Genomic DNA, 19,869 nt, shown 5'->3' on the forward strand with positions numbered 1-19,869 from the left:
AGATATATCCATGTAGATAATATTTTTAGCACATAGCCAAAAATGTGTGTTTGCCAGTTCTACAATAGGAGTGCACATTTTGTAAATACAATAACTAACTAACAACACACCACCAGACCGGACACTGAGTGAGTGTTGATTTAACATCCAATCAGTAACTTTCACTCGCCCCCTTTAAAGGGACAGTTTTATTGTTTAAAAAGATAGACAATTCCTTTATTACCCATTCCCCAGTTTTGCATAACCAACACAGGTATAATACACTTTTTACCTCTGTGATTACCTTGCATCTAAGCCTCTGCAAATTGTTCCCTTATTTCAGTTCTTTTGACAGACTTGCATTTTAGTCAATCAGTGCTTACTCCTAGGTAACTTCAGGTGCATGAGCTCAATGTTATCGAATTAACCCTCTAGTGGTGAAAAAAACTGTCAAAATGCATTCACATAAGAGGCGGCCTTCAAGGTCTAAGAAATTAACATATGAGCCTACCTAGGTTTAGCTTTTAACTAAGAATACCAAGAGAACAAAGCAAAATTGGTGATAAAAGTAAATTGGAAAGTTGTTTAAAATTACATGCCCTATTTGAAAAATAAAAGTTTTTTTTGTACTTGACTGTACCTTTAAATTTCCACTCGCCATTAGCCATTGGCGAGTGGAAATTTTGAGCCCTAGGTTTATGTTTCATTATAACTTTACTGCAATAGTGCAAGAATAATTCTATTTTTATGGTCTTTTGGAAGAGTTAAAGGGACACTAAACCCAATTTTTTTCTTTCATGATTCAGATAGAGCATGCAATTTTAAGTAACTTTCTAATTTACTCCTATTATCAATTTTTCTTTGTTCTCTTGCTATCTTTATTTAAAATGCAGGAATGTGATGCAAAGGATAAGCCCATTTTTGGTTGAGAACCTGGGTTATGCTTGCTTATTGGTTGGTAAGTGTAAGCCTCCAATAAGCAAGTGCTAGCCATGGTGCTGAACCTAAAATGGGCTGGCAAGAGAACAAAGAAAAATAGGAGTAAATTAGAAAGTTGCTTAAAATTTCATGCTATATCTGAATTTGGGTTCAGTGTCCCATTAAAAGCAAAAGTTTTGTTAATATAACTGCACATATATTATTTATTTAAAGTAGACACTTTAATTTTTACTAGTGATGCAGACTGTTTTCTGTTTACTGATACAAATTCTAAAGTAAAATAATTTTTCTTTATTCTTTAACATTTTTAAAAGTTTGATTTTGCATATTGCTTTACTTCATGTGACATCTCTTCCTATAATGTCTTTTACTGTGAGGTCACTGACTATGAAAAATTACAGCAAATGATAAAATTCAAAGGGCCAGATTACGAGTGGTGCATTAACAGTTAGGTACGAGCGATATGGGGTTTATTCCGACTGTTTGCGCATTGGGTTTTCCGCTCATATTACAAGTTGAAAGTCGCGATCGCTTGAGAAATTAAATTTGATGGTTTTGAGGCTATGTATTATGGGATAGAGGATCAGATGTGAGAACTAATCACCAGTGCTCAGTTTATGAGGATCAAGCTGGACAGGATACACCCTCCTAATTTTATGCCAGTTTTGCCGCTGCCTATTTAACCCACACAAAGAAAGCTGCGTCTCATCTGATCTAGCGATGAGGAAACTTGAAAGAAGAGGAAGTGTCTGTTACAGTACATGCCACAGAGAAAGGGAAGTAGCACCCAAGGCACAGAAGGCAGCCCTCTGGGTTATTCTTAGTTAATCTAAGTCGCAAATCTATGCTGTTTTTAAGTCCCTCCACCTTTATCTCAGGCATTTTATAAGCTTTTCACAGCAAGCCAGAGATAGTAAATGTGTCATATAGATAACATTGTGCTCACTCTTATGGAGTTACAAATGAGACCACACTGATTGGTTAAAATGAAAACATAAACAGCCCTGAGATAAGAGGGCTTTCAGCAGAGTTTTAGATACCGTGCATGTGCTTTAATAGTTATTTACAGGCTTTTTTCTACTTACAAAAACATCAATACAGCTAAGTAGCAATACAAATACTCAATCTTACTAAACAAAAATGTATATATACATTACATTAATATATATCCGTAGTTTATTTTTTCTTATTCATTTTATTTTTTACAGAAGTTATTATAGGTGTGTATGCTCTAGCAATATAGTCTTGTAATCGCAAGATACGAGGCGTGCAAAGCTTGTCCATTTAAGTAAAATGCATACATAAACATACGCAATAGCTTACCCAAGTCACTGTTATTATATTCACTTCATACACAACAAGCAAAGGCACAGTATTTACCCAATGTTTGCCAAAGACCAACAACATGCTTAGTAGATTTTACTCGCTCACAACAAGGGTTAATATAAATATTATAGCACTGATACTTGGAGGCATTTATCAAGCCGTCAACCGCAAATACGCTGGAATTCCGCAGCGTAATTGTGGCAAGCCTGATTTGCCTTATTTATCAAAGGCTACAGACCGGCAAAAGTAGAATTTTGTGACGTAACATACAATCCGCCGGTCTCAGTCCGACACAGATTGATGCTTACGTCACTACAGATGTTCCAAATGAAAAAACTACTTTTGCTACTTATCAAATTTCTACCAGGTACGCTTGCCACTATTCCGGCCCAGCGTACCTGATTTTCAATCCGCCGCCCTGGAAGCGGCAGATGCCATAGGAATCAATGGGAGCAAAAGCTCATGTTCGCTGTTGCCCGATATCCCATTGATTCCTATGGGAGAATAAAGTTACGTTTACACCTAACACCCTAACATACCCCCCGAGTCTAAACACCCCTAATCTGCCAGCCCCTACACCGCCACCACCTACATTATACTTATTAACCCCTAATCTGCCCCCCTGACACCACCGACACCTACATTATACTTATTAACCCCTAATCTGCCGTCCACAACTTTGCCGCCACTATATTAAATTTATTAACCCCTAAACCTAAGTCTAACCCTAAACCTAACACCCCTAACTTAAATCTAATTTAAATAAATATAAATAAAATTACTATCATTAACTAAATTATTCCTATTTAAAACTAAATACTTACCTGTAAAATAAACCCTAAGCTAGCTACAATATAACTAATAGTTACATTGTAGCTATCTTAGGTTTTATTTTTATTTCACAGGCAAGTTTGTATTTATTTTAACTAGGTAGAATAGTTACTAAATAGTTATTAACTATTTAATAACTACCTAGCTAAAATAAATACAAATTGACCTGTAAAATGAAACCTAACCTAAGTTACAATAACACCTAACACTACACTACAATTAAATAAATTACATAAATTAAATACAATTAACTAAATTATATACAATTATCTAATTATCTAAGTACAAAAAAACACTAAATTACAGAAAATAAAAACAAATTATCAGATATTTAAACTAATTACACCTAATCTAATAGCCCTATCAAAATAAAAAATGCCCGAGCAAAATAAAAAAAAAAACCCTAGCCTAAACTAAACTACCAATAGCCCTTAAAAGGACCTTTTGCGGGGCATTGCCCCAAAGTAATCAGCTCTTTTACCTGTAAAAAAAAATACAAACAACCCCCCCCAACAGTAAAACCCACCACCCACACAACCAACCCCCCAAATAAAATACGAACTAAAAAAACCTAAGCTCCCCATTGCCCTGAAAAGGGCATTTGGATGGGCATTGCCCTTAAAAGGGCAGTTAGCTCTTTTGCAACCCAAAGCCCTAACCTAAAAATAAAGCCCACCCAATACACCCTTAAAAAAAAAAACTAACACTAACCACCTGAAGATCGACTTACTGGGAGACGTCTTCATCCAAGCCGGGCAGAAGTGGTGCTCCAGACGGGCAGAAGTCTTCATCCAAGCCGGGCAGAAGTGGTCCTCCAGACGGCAGAATTCTTCATCCAGGCGGCATCTTCTATCTTCATCCATCCGGCGCGGAACGGGTCCATCTTCAAGACATCCGACGTGGAGCATCCTCTTCTGCCACCGACTACCCAAAGAATGGCGGTTCCTTTAAGTGACGTCATCCAAGATGGCGTCCCTTAGATTCCGATTGGTTGATAGAATTCTATCAGCCAATCGGAATTAAGGTAGAAAAAATCCTATTGGCTGATTGGAACAGCCAATAGAATGCGAGCTCAATCCTATTGGCTGATTGCATCAGCCAATAGGATCTTTTTCTACCTTAATTCTGATTGGCTGATAGAATTCTACCTTAATTCCGATTGGCTGATAGAATTCTATGAGCCAATCGGAATCTAAGGGATGCCATCTTGGATGACGTCACTTAAAGGAACCTTCATTCGTCGGGTAGTCGTCGGCAGAAGAGGATGCTCCGCATCTGATGTTTTGAAGATGGACCCGCTCCACGCCGGATGGATGAAGATAGAAGATGCCGTCTGGATGAAGACTTCTGCCATCTGGAGGACCACTTCTGCCCGGCTTGGATGAAGACTTCTGCCCGTCTGGAGAACCACTTTGCACTGCTTGGATGAAGACATCTCCCGTTAAGTCGATCTTCAGGGGGTTAGGTTTTTTTAAGGGTCTATTGGGTGGGTTTTATTTTTAGGTTAGGGCTTTGGGCCACAAAAGAGTTAACTGCCTTTTTAAGGGCAATGCCCATCCAAATGCCCTTTTCAGGGCAATGGGGAGCTTAGGTTTTTTTAGTTAGTATTTTTTTTGGGGGGGTTGGTTGTGTGGGTGGTGGGATTTACTGTTGGGGGGTTGTTTGTATTTTTGTTTCAGGTAAAAGAGCTGATTACTTTGGGGCAATGCCCCGCAAAAGGCCCTTTTAAGGGCTATTGGTAGTTTAGTTTAGGCTAGGGTTTTTTTTTATTTTGGGGGGCTTTTTTATTTTGATATGGCTATTAGATTAGGTGTAATTAGTTTAAATATCTGTAATTTGTTTATTATTTTCTGTAATTTAGTGTTTGTTTGTTTTTGTACTTTAGATAATTGTATATTATTTATTTAATTGCAGTGTAGTGTTAAGTGTTAGTGTAACTTAGGTTAGGTTTTATTTTACAGGTCAATTTGTATTTATTTTAGCTAGGTAGTTATTAAATAGTTAATAACTATTTAGTAACTATTCTACCTAGGTAAAATAAATACAAACTTGCCTGTAAAATAAAAATATATTCTAAGCTAGATACAATGTAACTATTAGTTATATTGTAGCTAGCTTAGGGTTTATTTTATAGGTAAGTATTTAGTTTTAAATATGAATAATTTAGTTAATGATAGTAATTTTATTTATATTTATTTAAATTATATTTAAGTTAGGGGGTGTTAGGGTTAGACTTAACAACATAATGTAGGTGGCGGTGGGCTCCAGGAGCGGCAGAATAGGGGTTAATAAGTTTATTAGAGTGGCGGTGGGCTCTGGGAGTGGCGGTTTAGGGTTTAATAACTTTAGTTGCAGTGGGGTCCGTGAGCAGCGGGATAGGGGTAAAACAGTTTAGTATAGTGTGGGTGTTTAGTGACAGTATACCAATAAAGCTGGGAAAAAGCCGAAGAGCAGCGAGATCGATGACTGTTAGTTAACAACAGTCCGCTGCTCATTGCCCCGTACTTAGTGCGCGGCTTTTTGACAGCTTTTTTGGTAACTTTGGAGAGCATATTCAGGTCTGCGGCAGCGATGTTAGGTTATCTTAGGCGAGCATATTGGTGCAGTTGAATGCAAGTAAGTTGACGGCTTGATAAATAGGCCCCTTGGCCTTGTCTGCTATACTGTGAGGGTTCTGGGTGGAGTAGGTTCTGGCTTGGCGTGCCACTAATAATTGCCCCTTCACCACATTCTGAGTCATCTTTAGCCCCAGAGGAGCAGCTGATATCAGTATATAGTGCTTTATATCATGCCCAGAAGAGGGCAAAGGCTTGTGTGTATGTGAGCCTGAAATAATTAGCAGATTACAGACTCAAAAACAAAGGTTTTACTTGCTTGCTTGCGTTACTATAATTATTAGAGCACTCATGCTTTGCTCTGTCTGCTACATTGCTGGGTTCTGTGTGTGCTATACATCATCCACGTTGCCTACATTTTCCCCCTCTTTCTCAATAATGATATGTTGCAGCTCCTGAACATCATACTGGTCCTATGGGTTTTACATTTAGATTTATATGCTCATTATTGAGCAACCAGCTTTATTTACATTTGATACAATAGTTATATTAATAATAATTAAATTATTTACTTATAATAATTATAATAGTAATAGTATATAAATAAATAATTAAATTAAACACAATATTTATTGGGATGTGCATTAGTTTTCGTACGAATGTCAAAAATCAATGAAAATTGTGTATTCGTTATTTTTATTAATATCCGAATAACAATTACATTTGTCAAAGAAAAAACTAAAAATGTTTATCCGAATATTAGTTCAAATTTTTCAGTTCCATAGCAGACTGATGTTATGATGCAAGCAGCTCTGTTATCCAATTTAAGTAAACCAGGAAGAGCAAGCCAATAGATCGACAGTTTCACTTACCGTCGCAATTGAAGCCTGTGACATTTTCTTGCCAATCAGGATTCTCAAAATGAGGGAAGGGAAAGGGGGATTTTGAAGTTATTGTTCAGAAGCTCTGGTAGCTGGAGCGAGCTACATTCAGTTTAATGGCGCGATCTGGCCAGCTGTGACTAGACAGCGTGCCCGCGATGTTCTTATGCAAATTAAGACCCGCTCAGTAGAGCCAGGAGCAGTCAGGAAAATTGCATTTTGGAAAATAATATCTCTGCAATCGTTAGATTTATAAACTTGGCACTAAGATAATGTTATATAATTCTGCACTATGTGCAGAATTAAATAACATTAGTTTGTAGGTTTACTGTCCCTTTAAGTAAGGTGATATAAGAAATGAAAAACATTTTCATTCTAAGTATAAAGTTCCTATAATATGTATCAATGGATTATAAATAAACATATTAAAAATTGTTATATATTTTTTTTAATCCCTGAGGTATATGCTCCAAGTGAATATATCAATTTGCAATCTGCCCTTAACAGGGATCTCTCAATATTTCTAGGGAAATGTTTTGGTGTATGTCATATTTTAATTGTTTTGAGTTGTGTGTTTTGTTTGGAAATGTTTATTCAGGCTTTTTATGGCTTTACCATTCTGTTCATCTCTGTTGGCATTTTTAATGTTTCTCAATAATAATAATTCCGAGCTCCCTGGTTGTCATGTCTACATAAACTTTTGACATGGGCATTATAAGACATATTTTACCCCTGAGGAACAACACATAACATATTGATAAATTCTGAGTTTTGCTGAGGACAGCTCTACCCTGCAAAGAAATTCACACAAGGAATGGTTTTTGGATTTTGGTGTACTATTTGCACACCTCAATTTCACCAATATTTTTAGTGCAGTTATTTTATTATTACACAGGTCTTTGTGTGGGTATAACTTTCAGGAAACACTACAATTATTACTCCACTACATGCACAAAACAATGATAAAGGAGAGTCAGGTATGGCCTTTTACGCATGTAAGTGAGTCATTATATTTCTTTCCATCAAGATAGATAGATTTCTGCTGATGAAGCACACATAGGTGTGAGAAACATAGACTAATGATGACTATGCAAAGTGACTGTACTTTTATGCATTATATTTAATCCCCCACTGAAAGCACCATAAAAACTTAAAAACTTTGCAATAGCCAACAATGCAGAGCAAGCTATTTTGCTAAAGAAGTATTAACAGTAAACAAATAAACATAGATAATGCTAATTATGCGCTTGAGGCACTATTACTTACTCTCCGAACACTGGATTTAGTTGCTTAGGAATGTATCTGTCCTTGCTAGACTGTTCTTGCTGTCCCACTTTCACTGTCACATAGGGATCTGCCTTCCCATTAGGATCTTTTGGAGCCAAATTAGTGGCCTGCAACATAAAATATACAGATGTATCACTTTCTTATTTTGCTAATTCCTAACCCATTCAAATATACCAAGTCTGGGAAACTCACCTTAACAATATAAATTCTAACAAGCACCTTCACTGGCCGGTTCCGCGGCACACCTTTCATTATCTGGAACTCTGAAGTGTCCTCTTCTGCAGGATAAATGTAGAAGGAGCCCTGGGAGGTAGAATCAAAACTTCAATAGATAAAATTTCTGTTACAATTTCCACTCTCAACGTCAAATTTAGCTGAAGATCTGATTTCCCTATTTCCAAAATGTGATGCCATATTTTATTTAATTAGGCAAAAAAACTAGTAAAGTGGTAAGTAAACTGGTTGATTATGAGGCGTTATTAGCCAAAGAAAGAGGAAATAACGCCACATTATTATGTCATTCTCTCTAAGAATTGCTTACAGTATTGAAGAACTTATAGGGAAATTAAAGACATTTTTTTATTTGTGAATCATAAATTATTTCTCATATTGCAAAATATCTGCAAGCAAAATAAATGTTTTAAAAGCTTTTTTAAACTGATTTGTTAGAAAATACTGTTTTGCAGGTTCAGAATACACCCCTCAAAAGTCTTTTGAAAGTAGTTTAATTTGCTTCCTTTGCTGCAGTCAATTAGAAACTGATATCTAACAAGTTTCTGCACATATTAACCAATCAGTGCGCAGCATGTAAGAGGATCAGGGCTCTGCATTCTATGGAATGCACTCCAACCTCTCTGGCCAGTAGAAAGACAACACATTTTAGAGTTCATTTACAGGTAAAAAAAAAATACATAATGAAAGTGACTTGCAAAGTTTTAAAATTATACATAAATAAACATGTCCTGAGGAACAACATTTTAAAGTTTAATGTTCCTTTAACTCCCTTTAACTTTTTTTGCAGATGATACAAAAATTTGTAAGAGAGTGGATGTTCCAGGGGGGGTAGACAAAATGAGAAGTGATATACAACAATTGGAAGATTGGACAAACGACTGGGATCTAAAGTTTAACACAGCAAAGTGTAAAATAATGCATTTAGGGAAGAAAAATCCAGATGCTAATTACAGAATAAATGACACTTTACCGACTGTTACAGGACTTGGGAATTATTATTTCAGATGATTTAAAACTTAGTAAACAATGTAGTAATGCAGCGAGTAAGGCTAGCAGAATGCTTGGATGTATTGGTAGAGGTATTTGCAGCAGAAATAGTAAGGTTCTTATGCCACTTTATAGATCATTAGTTAGGCCTCATCTTGAGTATTGTGTGCAGTTCTGGAGGCCATATCTTCAGAAGGATATTAACAAACTTGAGTCTGTGCAAAGGAGGGCTACCAAAATGGTACATGGTCTAAAAAATAAAACTTACCAGGATAGGCTCAATGACCTAAATATGTATAGCTTAGAGGAGAGAAGGGAAAGAGGTGATATGATAGCAACTTTCAAGTACATTAAATGGTTTAGTAAAACTGAAGCTGTGGGTATTTTACATAAAATGGAAAATTCAAGAACAAGGGGTCATGAGCTCAAGCTAAAGAGTAGTAGATTCAGGAGTAATTTGAGGAAGCACTTCTTTACAGAAAGAGTGATTGATTTATGGAATAAACTTCCTCAAGAGGTAGTAGCAACAAACACTGTGGGGGACTTTAAAAATGCATGGGACAAGCATAAGGCTATCCTACACTACGAACTAGATACGTTTATACTGTTAGGTAAGGTCTGGCAGACTTGCTGGGCCTATGGCTCTTATCTGCCGTCAATATCTATGTTTCTATGTAACTCCATATACCAGATAATTAGTTTAGTGGTAATTCAAATATCAGTTAAGGAGGAGGAGCAACACACAAGAGAGCTAATATAAAGTCACATATCAAAGGGACAAACATAAACTATCTCCATTCGTTCTAAAAGAGAATATTTCAAAATCAATTACAGTGCTTTGTTTTTGTTTTAAAGGGACAGTCAAGTCCAAAAAAACTTTCATGATTTAAATAGGGCATGTAATTTTAAAAACTTTCCCATTTACTTTTATCACCAATTTTGCTTTGTTCTCTTGGTATTCTTAGTTGAAAGCTAAACCTAGGAGGTTCATATGCTAATTTCTTAGACCTTGAAGGCCGCCTCTAATCTAAATCATTTTCATCGTTTTTCACCATTAGAGGGCATTAGTTTATGTGTTTCATATAGATAACATTTAGCTCATGCACGTGAATTTACCATGGAGGCACCTCTGATTGGCTAAAATGCAAGTCTGTCAAAACAACTGAAATAAGGGGGCAGTCTGCTGAGGCTTAGATACATGGTAATTACAGAGGTAAAATGTGTATAATTATAACTTTCTTGGCTATGCAAAACTGGGGAATTGTTAATTAAGGGATTATCTATCTTTTAAAACAACAAAAATTCTGGTGTTGACTGTCCCTTTAAATGATGTTCCTTATTTTTATCTGTGAGTTTTCCTTTAAGCTATTGAGTAAATAGTGTGAGTTGTACACATACATGCACTCATAATTAGAATTTCACTTTTAAGGACCAGTAAATACAGTAGATTTGCATAATCAACAAATGCATAATAAAAAGACAATGCAATAGCCCTTTTCTGAACTTCAAATAAGTAATAGATTTTTTTCTGACAATTTTCAAAGCTATATCTATTTCCACTCCTGTATCATGTGACAGCCATCAGACAATCACAAATGCATATACGTATATTCTGTGAATTCTTGCACATGCTCAGTAGGAAATGATGACTCAAAAACTGTAAGTATAAAAAGACTGTGCACATTTAGTTAATGGAAGTAAACTGGAAAGTTGTTTAAAATTGCATGCTCTATTTGAATCATCAAAATTAGAATTTTGACTTGAGTGTCCCTTTAAAGGGATATTTAACTAGAGATTTAGGAATCTATTCTTGAAGAGATGAATGACAGGTGAATTTAAACATTTCAATTCCCGCCATTAACTATGCCTAATGAAGGGCCAAACCCAATGAGTATCTCCTGCAGAGTTAGCCTTGCGCAATGCATAGTTAATACTTTATACGATTCACTTGCAATTCTCCTATTTTAGGTGAATTGTATAAAGCATTAACTATGCAATGTGCAGGGCTAACTCTGCTCTTCTTGCAGGAGATACTCACTGGGTTTTGCCCTTCATAATGCATAGTTTATGGCAGGAAATTAAATGTCTCAATTCACCCGTCATTCACCTCTTAATGAATAGATTCCTAAATCTCTAGTTAAATATATCCAACTAAGAAGAAAGTAATCCCATGCATCTAGAAACAAGAATAATAGCTACAGCGAGGGAATCAATAGTCCATACTGATAAACAGTATATATATATATATATATATATATATATATATATATATATATATATATATATATACACATGGGTCTTAATGAATATCACATTCTTATCTATGACTCCTTTATAATGACTGTAGAACGATCCTTCAGGAAAAAATGTTAAAATAGTATTACTTGTGGCACTTTGTAATTGGAACCCTCAGGTAATTGAAATGTTATTCCACTTCTTTTAGTTGAATAATCTTTGGAGTGAGAGTATTTTTCTAGTTAATGGGGCAGTAAAGTCAAATTTAAACTTTTAGGATTCAAATAGAGCACACGATTTTAAATAACTTTACAATTTACCTCTATAATCTAATTTGCTTTGTCCTCTTTGTAAACTTTGTTGAAAAAAAAAGGTAGACTCAGGAGTAGGAATGCACTGCTGGGAGCTAGCTGCTTATTGGTGGCCAGTTAGGCTCAGCTAGCTCCCAGTAGGGCATTATTGCTTCTTTAACAAATTATATCTAGAGATTGAAGTAAATTTGATAATAAAAGTAAATTGGAAAGTTATTTAAAATTGTGTGCGCTATCTGAATAATGGAAGAAACATTTTGTTTCCCTTTAAACACTTTTTTTGCAAGTGGTGTAAGAGTGGTACATACATAAACTAGGCTTTCTGTTGCCTGAGTCAGATCCTCTCTTATCCTGTAAAGTTTATTCATTAATGTTTTGTAGAGCTTGTTTTTCCATTAGTAAACCTTATAATAGTAAGTGGATAGTATCTATATTTTACACTATTCTAAAAGATCTATATAGAATTAAACAGACAGACAATTATAACTTGCTAGATGTGGTTAGTTTATACCTTGTAATGCTGATCTCTCATGAAAGCCTTACACTCATATTTACCTTGTATTTTCCCATAAAGTTGTCATCATCATTTCCATCTTCATCATCCAATGCTTTGCCTTTATGCAAAGAGAATACATGCAGCCAGTCTTCAAAATTCTCAAACTCATTCTCCAGCTCTGAGTTATAGACCTACAAGAAACCCCTCCTGTTACATATGTTTAGCTTCATAGCATGTAAGGGCATTCCAACAACAGTGATGTCGACACTACATATATCCAGTATTTATATTACCTCCTGGTTGCACATGATTCCTGTGAAAGGTGTGTTAATCTAATGTATATGTGTAGATTTTTAAATATGTATACATACTGGTTATTCTATATTTTAGAACAGTATTTTTCTCAAGGATAAAGTGGAGAACACTTAAAGGGACACTAAACCCAAAAATTTTCTTTCATGATTCAGATAGAGAATACAAATGTAAACAACATTACAATTTACTTCTATTATTAATTTTGCTTCATTTTTAAGATATCCTTAGTTTAAAAAAAAGCAATGCACATGGGTGAGCCAATCACACAAGGCTTCTAAGTGCATCAACCAATCAGCAGCTACTGAGCATATCTAGATATGCCTTTCAGCAAAGAATATCAAGAGAATAAAACAAATTGGATAATAGAAGTAAATTAGAAAATAGTTTAAAATTGCATGCTCTTTCTAAATCATGAAAGAAAAAATGTGGATTTCGTGTCCCTTTAAGGCTAGATTACGAGTGGAGCGCAAACAGTTGCGTCCAAGCGATAATATATCGCGAGGGTTTGCATTCATCGGGCTTACAGCTAGTAAACGTTATCACATGAGCGTTATCACGATTTATGCTAGAATGATTACCATGACTTCAGAGCAATGGTTAACTGTTTTGCAAAACATAAAAGTTTCACAAAACACATCAACAGTACATTACAGAGTACAGTTACACTACTAATAACACTATTTAATAAAAAATTAGACATGTGCATTTCAATTCATTTCGAATCGAAATTCGGACAAATTTGTCAAATTCGGAGCTTCAGATCTATTCAAATTTTCGAATTACCGTAGCACCGAAACTAACGAATAAATTGAATTAGTTCGGATTTATTCGTTACATTCGGATGGTCATGGAATAATCACAATTACACTAGTATTGTACAGTATATTAGGTTACATAACTCTGCTATGGGTTACACCTAATATTACAGTACATAATACTAGTCTAATACACAGCACATCTCACCTAACACATACCGAACTTCCGAATTTACTAATCAAATCCGGACCGAATACATACGAATTGATTCGAATCCGAATGAATTTGAAACGAATGCATTCAAATGTATCCGAATTCGAATCAATCCGAAAACGAAATTCGAAAACATCTAGTCTAATAAAAATTATTCACAAAAAATATTGCACATGAAAGTTATAAAGGCTCAAATATATGAGATCTCAGGTATTAGCAAAAAAAGCTATATATATATATATATATATATACGTATTTATTTATGTATTTATACGTGTATATATGTATATACACACATATAAACACATACATACATATGTATACATACATAGACATATATAGAAGTGCATCGGAGCCCTTTGCCGTTAAGTAAATGAAAAAATGTAAAAACATATTTATGCAATATTCATATTTAATAAAGATTTTAACTATGTATTTACTGTAAAAATTTCACATTCCAATGTTCTGCACATAGCAGAATATGTTCTATGTATTTTTAAATAGATATTCATATATATATATATATATATATATATATATATATATATATATCTGTATAAATCTATACCTATATATATTTATCTATATATATATAGGTTTAGAAATATATATATATATATATATATATATATATATATATATATATATACAGTATCTCACAAAAGTGAGTACACCCCTCACATTTTTGTAAATATTTTATTACATCTTTTCATCTGACAAAACTGAAGAAATGACATTTTGCTACAATGTAAAGTAGTGAGTGAACAGCCTGTATAACAGTGTAAATTTGCTGTCCCCTCAAAGTAACTCAACACACAGCCAAATAATGTCTAAACCGTTGGCAACAAAAGTAAGTACACCCCTAAGTGGAAATGTCCAAATTGGGCCCAATTAGCCATTTCCCTCCCCGGTGTCATGTGACTCGTTAGTGTTACAAGGTCTCAGGTGTGAATGGGGACTAGGTGTGTTAAATTTGGTGTTATAGCTCTCACACTCTCTCATACTGGTCACTGGAAGTTCAACATGGCACCTCATGGCAAAGAGGATCTGAAAAAAAGAATTGTTGCTGTACATAAAGATGGCCTTGGCTATAAGAAGATTGTTAAGACCATGAAACTGAGCTGCAGCATGGTGGGCAAGACCATACAGCGGTTTTATAGGACAGGTTCCACTCAGAACAGGCCTCGCCATGGTCGACCAAAGAAGTTGAGTGCACGTGCTCAGCGTCATATCCAGAGGTTGTCTTTGGGAAATAGACATATGAGTGCTGCCAGCATTGCTGCAAAGGTTGAAGGGGTGGGGGGTCACCCTCTCAATGTTCAGACCATACGCCGCACACTGCATCAAATTGTTCTGCATGGCTGTCGTCCCAGAAGGAAGCCTCTTTTAAAAAAGATGCACAAGAAAGCCTGCAAACAGTTTGCTGAAGACAAGCAGACTACTGGATTACTGGAACCATGTCCTGTGGTCTGATGATGGTGTGTGGCAGCAACCAGGTGAGGAGTACAAAGACAAGTGTGTCTTGCCTACAGTCAAGCATGGTGGTGGGAGTGTCATTGTCTGGGCCTGCATGACTGCTGCCGGCACTGGGGAACTACAGTTCATTGAGGGAACCATGAATGCCAACATGTACTGTGACATACTGAAGCAGAGCATGATCCCCTACCTTCAGAGACTGGGCCACAGGGCAGTATTCCAACATGATAACGACCCCAAACACACCTCCAAGACGACCACTGTCTTGCTAAAGAAGCTGAGGGTAAAGTTGGTGGACTGCCCAAGCATCTCTGCAGACCTAAACCCTATTGAGCATCTATGGGGCATCCTCAAACATAAGGTGGGCGCAAGGTTTCTAACATCCACCAGCTCCGTGATGTCGTCATGGAGGAGTGCAAGAGGACTTCAGTGACAACCTGTGAAGCTCTGGTGAACTCCATGCCCAAGAGGGTTAAGGCAGTGCTGGAAAATAATGGTGGCCACACAAAATATTGACACTTTGGGCCCAACCTTTGTTGTCAACGGTTTAGACATTAATGGCTGTGCGTTGAGTTATTTTGAGGGGACAGAACATTTACACTGTTATACAGGCTGTACACTTGCTACTTTACATTGTAGCAAAGTGTAATTTCTTCAGTGTTTTCGCATGAAAAGATAATAAAATATTTACAAAAATGTGAGGGGTATACTCACTTTTATGAGATACTGTATATATTGCACTAAAAAAAAATCAGATATACTATATGTAGAAATATGTATTTATGATTAATTAGAACATATTCTGTTATCGGAAGAACTTTGGAATATGAAATATTCATATTTTCATGTTAGGTTAGCGTAAAGGAGAATATGCAATCGTGTTTGAGGTGTTTTTTACCACTCTTTTTTTCTCCATTGGCTTCTATGGGTGAATACGTGAACATGCACACAATATTAAAACTTTGGATTTTTGCGCAGGTTACCGCTAGAGCGAAAACAGTTTACTTTCAACTCATAATACAAGCGCAACCCGACGAGCACAAAAATCTTACTTCTAGTGCAATTAACGCTCAAGCAAGAGCATTAATTTGCGCTTCACTCGTAATCCTTAGATTTTGCTTATTACAAACCATATATTCCTGCAGATATCTATGCTTAAGGAAAATGTCTACCAGAAGGGTCTAGCTTTGCGTGTATGCAAAAAACATGAAAAGTCTATGCTATGGATGTAGACCAAACTCCACCTAAAAAACAGGTTATCCCAAAAAACCTGATTAATTCCTATATACAAAAAAGGGTTCTTATATGTGTGCGCCTGTGTAACAAACACTGGCTAAAGATCTGTCAAAAAATGGCAATATATAGGCAACGTTCTAATAAACCATTATAAATGAGATAAAATAACTGTTATCAGCAGCAATACACACATAGCAACACTACAAAGCCGCAATGCATAGTAACATGTAACCAACCACCTGTTATCAGCAGCAATACACACTTAGCAACACTACAAAGCCGCAATGCATAGTAGTAACATGTAACCAACCACCTGTTATCAGCAGCAATACACACTTAGCAACACTATAAAGCCACAATGCATAGTAGTAACATGTAACCAACCACCTGTTATCAGCAGCAATACACACTTAGCAACACTACAAAGCCGCAATGCATAGTAGTAACATGTAACCAACCACCTGTTATCAGCAGCAATACACACTTAGCAACACTACAAAGCCGCAATGCATAGTAGTAACATGTAACCAACCACCTGTTATCAGCAGCAATACACACTTAGCAACACTATAAAGCCGCAATGCATAGTAGTAACATGTAACCAACCACCTGTTATCAGCAGCAATACACACTTAGCAACACTACAAAGCCGCAATGCATAGTAGTAACATGTAACCAACCACCTGTTATCAGCAGCAATACACACTTAGCAACACTACAAAGCCGCAATGCATAGTAGTAACATGTAACCAACCACCTGTTATCAGCAGAAATACACACTTAGCAACACTACAAAGCCGCAATGCATAGTAACATGTAACCAACCACCTGTTATCAGCAGAAATACACACTTAGCAACACTACAAAGCCGCAATGCATAGTAACATGTAACCAACCACCTGTTATCAGCAGCAATACACACTTAGCAACACTACAAAGCCGCAATGCTTGTCATAATTTTGTTGTGGTTTCATGTTTTACCTTCAGTGTTGCTATCATTTTCCTTTTTGGTTTTACTATCTCCACCTCATTGCAAAATTCCTCATTCACATCCACATCTAGAGAGGCCGCATTCAAATTTCCCCCATCTACAATCCAGAAATTAGATATTAATTATGGCACATAATCTTAACTTTGTTTTGTCTGCATTCAAATATTTTAATACATCAAGACTACATATAATTAAACTTAATTTGCAAGATTTCTCAGTAATAATCTCTAGTCAATAGAACATTAAATACATATTTAAATGATTTCGTATTAGGGGCTACATTTGAATTTTGTGTTCACCTGAAAGAGAAGACAAGCAAACATGCATATAAATGGGCTAAGCCTATAGAAATAGCAGGCCTCCTTATCTTATTTTTCTCGTTACACATTAAGGCCATCTTATCTTAACTCTCTGTCTATACACAACTGTCAATACTTAGAGCAATTGAAAAGGAAATTGTTATTACCTATCTCTTCCCCCCCCCCTGTGATGTTAGGGAGGGCAGATTAGGGGTTAATACTATTTATTATAGGGTTATTGAGGCGGGAGTGAGGCGGATTAGGGGTTAATAACTTTATTATAGTAGCGGTGAGGTCCGGTCGGCAGATTAGGGGTTAATAAGTGTAGGTAGGTGGAGGTGGCGTTGGGGGCGGAAGATTAGGGGTTAATAAATATAATATAGGGGTCGGCGGTGTTAGGGGCAGCAGATTAGGGGTACATAGGGATAACATAGGTTGCGGCGGTGTCCGGAGCGGCAGATTAGGGGTTAAAAAAAATATGCAGGGGTCAGCGATAGCGGGGGCAGCAGATTAGGGGTTAATAAGTGTAAGGTTAGGGGTGTTTAGACTCGGGGTTCATGTTAGGGTGTTAGGTGCAGACTTAGGAAGTGTTTCCCCATAGGAAACAATGGGGCTGCGTTAGGAGCTGAACGCTGCTTTTTTGCAGGTGTTTTTTCAGCTCAAACGGCCCCATTGTTTCCTATGGGGGAATCGTGCATGAGCACGTTTTTGAAGCTGGCCGCGTCCGTAAGCACCGCTGGTATTGAGAGTTGCAGTGGCGGTAAATTAAGCTCTACACTCCCTTTTTGGAGCCTAACGCAGCCCTTCTGTGAACTCTAAATACCAGCGGTATTTAAAAGGTGCGGGGGAAAAAAAGCCAGCGTTAGCTACGCGGGTCGTTACTGACAAAACTCTAAATCTAGCCGTTAGTGTTTGGCTTATTTGATTTGCTGCATTATACAGTTATAAAAAAACAAAACATCAAAATGAAACACAAAAGAACCAACATAAGTTAACATATAAAGCCCTAAACTACTAACAGTACATGGGATTAGGTAAATAGTGTGTTAAATGACATTATTACTTCATTACTATCTATATTTCAATTCATGGATGGAATAGAGATAGACATATGTTTGTAGTATTTGCTACGCTTACCACCAGTTTCTTCATTTTCTCCATCTTCATCATCATCTCCAACCTGAATCTACAAGGAAGTCATCATATTTAACACATTTTTTATTATAGTTGATATTATAGGCAATTTTAACAATGATGAGTCCCTACGGGCCTGATATTGAAAAGCTCGCCATAATGGAGAGACCTTGAACTGTAATGTAGGAATCTCTGTTTCACATAAAGAACATTAAGGGGCCCATTTATCAAGCTCCGGATGGAGCTTGAGGGCCCGTGTTTCTGGCAAGCCTGCAGGCTCGCCAGAAACAGTAGTTATGAAGCAGCGGTCTAAAGAACGCTGCTCCATAACCCTGTCCGTCTGCTCTGAGCAGGCAGACACACATCACCGAAAATCAATCCGATCGAGTACGATCGTGGTTGATTGACACCTCCCTGCTGGTGGCCGCGAATCTGCAGGGGGCGGCGTTGCATTAGCAGCTCACAAGAGCTGCTGGTGCAATGCTGAATACGGAGAGCGTATTGCTTTCCGCATTCAGCGAGGTCTGGCGGACCTGATCCGCACTGTCGGATCAGGTCCGCCAGACCTTTGATAAATATCCCCCTATATAGCAACATAAACATTTCTCAAGATAAAAGAGACTTCTTAGAATATCTCGCCTGAGCGGCACGGCTTTGAATATCAGGCCCTACATCTTTGTATAACCATAAGTTTTTAACTTGTGATAACCTGGACTGAAAGTATTTCTAGGTAATATATCAATGTAAACAGAATAAGAGACGTAGATAATCTCTCCCTCCAAAAAAAAGAGGAAAAGGACCATGATGTTCCCATTCTTCTGTATCAGAGTGCATTCCCATGTATTGTCCTTTTTAATTGTACTCCCTGAATGGCACATTACAAATACATTGTAATACTAATAATAAATCGCTGAAGCATGACATTTCATGCCCACCCACACACATATACACACATCAAATAAATAAATATATACATTTATATATATATATATATATATATATATATATATTATATATATATATATATATATATATATACATACATTTAGGAGCCTAAGGGGACATCCTGATGCATTTCATGTTCTTATTTGTTAGACTATGACATTTTTTATTGACCTTAGGTTACCATGTGTTCAGCCCCTGCGAAGGAGTTAAACACATAGGTAAAGTCCCACTAAATACCCGCAAGTATTGCAGAAAACAGCCAGTCAGCCAATCAGGAGTAGCAGTTACACATAATAGCCAAATACCGTCAGTTTCCTTCTTTGGAGCCACAATGCTTGCAGCTCCCAAGCAAGGCTTTTCCTATATGTTTAATTCATTTGCAGGAGATAAACACATAGTTTACCTAGGACCAATACGGGGACAAAAGACGCACTGTAATTAAC

At 36.6% G+C, this 19,869-nt stretch overlaps 1 protein-coding gene across 1 annotated transcript in view; it reads right to left on the bottom strand.

Annotated features, from left to right (window-relative positions):
• The window catches only part of LOC128642623 (fer-1-like protein 4), a 210,947-nt gene that overhangs the window by 58,289 nt on the left and 132,789 nt on the right, over positions 1-19,869 (bottom strand). The window contains exons 23-27 of the mRNA XM_053695431.1: positions 18,485-18,533; positions 17,039-17,145; positions 12,121-12,252; positions 7,991-8,101; positions 7,778-7,905 (exon numbers count right to left, since the gene is read on the bottom strand). Of these exons, the coding sequence (XP_053551406.1) occupies positions 7,778-7,905; positions 7,991-8,101; positions 12,121-12,252; positions 17,039-17,145; positions 18,485-18,533 (527 nt within the window). The remainder of the gene's footprint in view (positions 1-7,777; positions 7,906-7,990; positions 8,102-12,120; positions 12,253-17,038; positions 17,146-18,484; positions 18,534-19,869) is intronic.

The sequence above is a fragment of the Bombina bombina genome, chromosome 1, assembly GCF_027579735.1.
Source record: "Bombina bombina isolate aBomBom1 chromosome 1, aBomBom1.pri, whole genome shotgun sequence".
NCBI classification, from domain to species: Eukaryota; Metazoa; Chordata; class Amphibia; order Anura; family Bombinatoridae; genus Bombina; species Bombina bombina.